Consider the following 1,569-nt stretch of genomic DNA (forward strand, 5'->3'; position numbering starts at 1 on the left):
CCCCCCGCCAGCTGAAACGCAACCCTCAGCTTCAATGAACTAGCTGCTGGCAGGCGTCACCGCCGAGAGATGATACTGTAGACCACGAGAACAACAGCTCTCAACTCAAAAGCAGCTTCACCCCCCTCCCCTCTGCTGAGGACGGGTCTGTGCCGGCTCCTGGGTGCCTGCCCGCTTCTCCCGAGAGCACCCTCCAAACGCCAGCCCTTCCCTGGCTCCAGGCCCTGGGCGACAGACAAGGACCGCTGCTGGTCCCCGAGCTGCCTCTCTCTTCCCGCACACTCAGGGTGTGCGGGGTTGGAGTTCTGTCCCCTGCGTCCTGTCTCTGGTCTGGAACCCTCACACCCCCTCGTGACAGCTGCTTTGGGCGCTTTTTAAAGCTGTTCCCGAAGACCACAGAAGCTATTAGAGCTGAGCAAAGAACCCGCTGCAAGCAGCTCCTCCCATTTGTTCTGTCTCAGCCCTGCTCCAAATTTTTCTGGAGGTTTTGTTACAGTCCATGGTTTAAGGTCAGGAATGATCACAGGAATTTCAGGACACATTCTGGGATCATTTGTGGCTCTGCACAGTCAGCAGTTTTATTTTCTCGGTGATAAAAACATTTTAGGTATTTTAAGTGCAAATCATCATAACCAAATACTGTGTATTTCAGAAGTACGTTCTAATTTTTGCCTTAAATTATGAAAAAAAACAGTAAAATATGTAATCACAAGCCCAACAAATTATTTGCAGAGAAGAAACAGAGGGACCTTAAAAAGCAGGAAATATTCTGAATGACTGAATGTCAACAAGAAGATCTAAGTGAGTTCTCTCAGCTCTGATAACTAGATTGCAGCACTCAGGACTGGTCGCATTGGGGTCTCCTCCACCCTAACGGTGTGCCATGACTTCCTGACCCGTGTTCTCTGACGCTGCAGCAAAACCCTGGGTATTAGGCACTATTCTTTACAAGCCCACAGCAGCGTCAAACAGCATGGGGCTCGTCAGCTCCTCTCCTTACCTGACAGGCAAGGTCCTGTCTCCTTTCCTCCTGTCCATCTCCCTCTGGGGAACCGGGTACCAGCGGAAGTTAAGTTTCCAGTTAAACCCTCCGTAAGTCATGTCAGATCCAGCCATGTATTCGAACGTGTCGTCGCTGATCACATCAATGATTGGGCAAACAACAGTTTTCCTGTGGGAAGAGAATAGTTGAGAGCTGCCAACACCAGCCCTGCCCAGGGCTCCTGCCCCTTTGCCAAACCCTCTCTGCACGCTTCACCCCAGCAGCACCAACTGCACCGTACTGGGAGATTCTCCTCTTGTCCCTTACGGGACATACCATTTTCCTGGACACCTTCCCAGGACGGGCAGTGCTGGGACAAACACAGCAGAGGTCTGAGGGGTGGCACCATGTGAACCTCGTGAAGTTCAGCAAGGCCAAGCGCAAGATCCTGCTCGTGGGTTAAGGAATCTCAAACACAGATACAGGCTGGGGGTGAGGGGATGGGAGCAGCCCTGCGGAGGAGGACTTGGGGGTGCTGGGGGGGAAAAGCCGGACATGACCCAGCAACGAGTGCTGGCAGCCCAGCA

General features: G+C 52.7%; 1 protein-coding gene across 1 annotated transcript in view; it reads right to left on the bottom strand.

Annotated features, from left to right (window-relative positions):
* Positions 1 to 1,569, bottom strand: part of LOC104501939 (polypeptide N-acetylgalactosaminyltransferase 13) — a gene marked incomplete at its 3' end in the record, with an annotated part of 82,928 nt that overhangs the window by 33,249 nt on the left and 48,110 nt on the right. The window contains exon 5 of the mRNA XM_010145835.1: positions 1,001 to 1,195. Within this exon, the coding sequence (XP_010144137.1) occupies positions 1,001 to 1,195 (195 nt within the window). The remainder of the gene's footprint in view (positions 1 to 1,000; positions 1,196 to 1,569) is intronic.

This window comes from Buceros rhinoceros, unplaced genomic scaffold (assembly GCF_000710305.1).
Source record: "Buceros rhinoceros silvestris isolate BGI_N320 unplaced genomic scaffold, ASM71030v1 scaffold18191, whole genome shotgun sequence".
NCBI lineage: Eukaryota > Metazoa > Chordata > Aves > Bucerotiformes > Bucerotidae > Buceros > Buceros rhinoceros.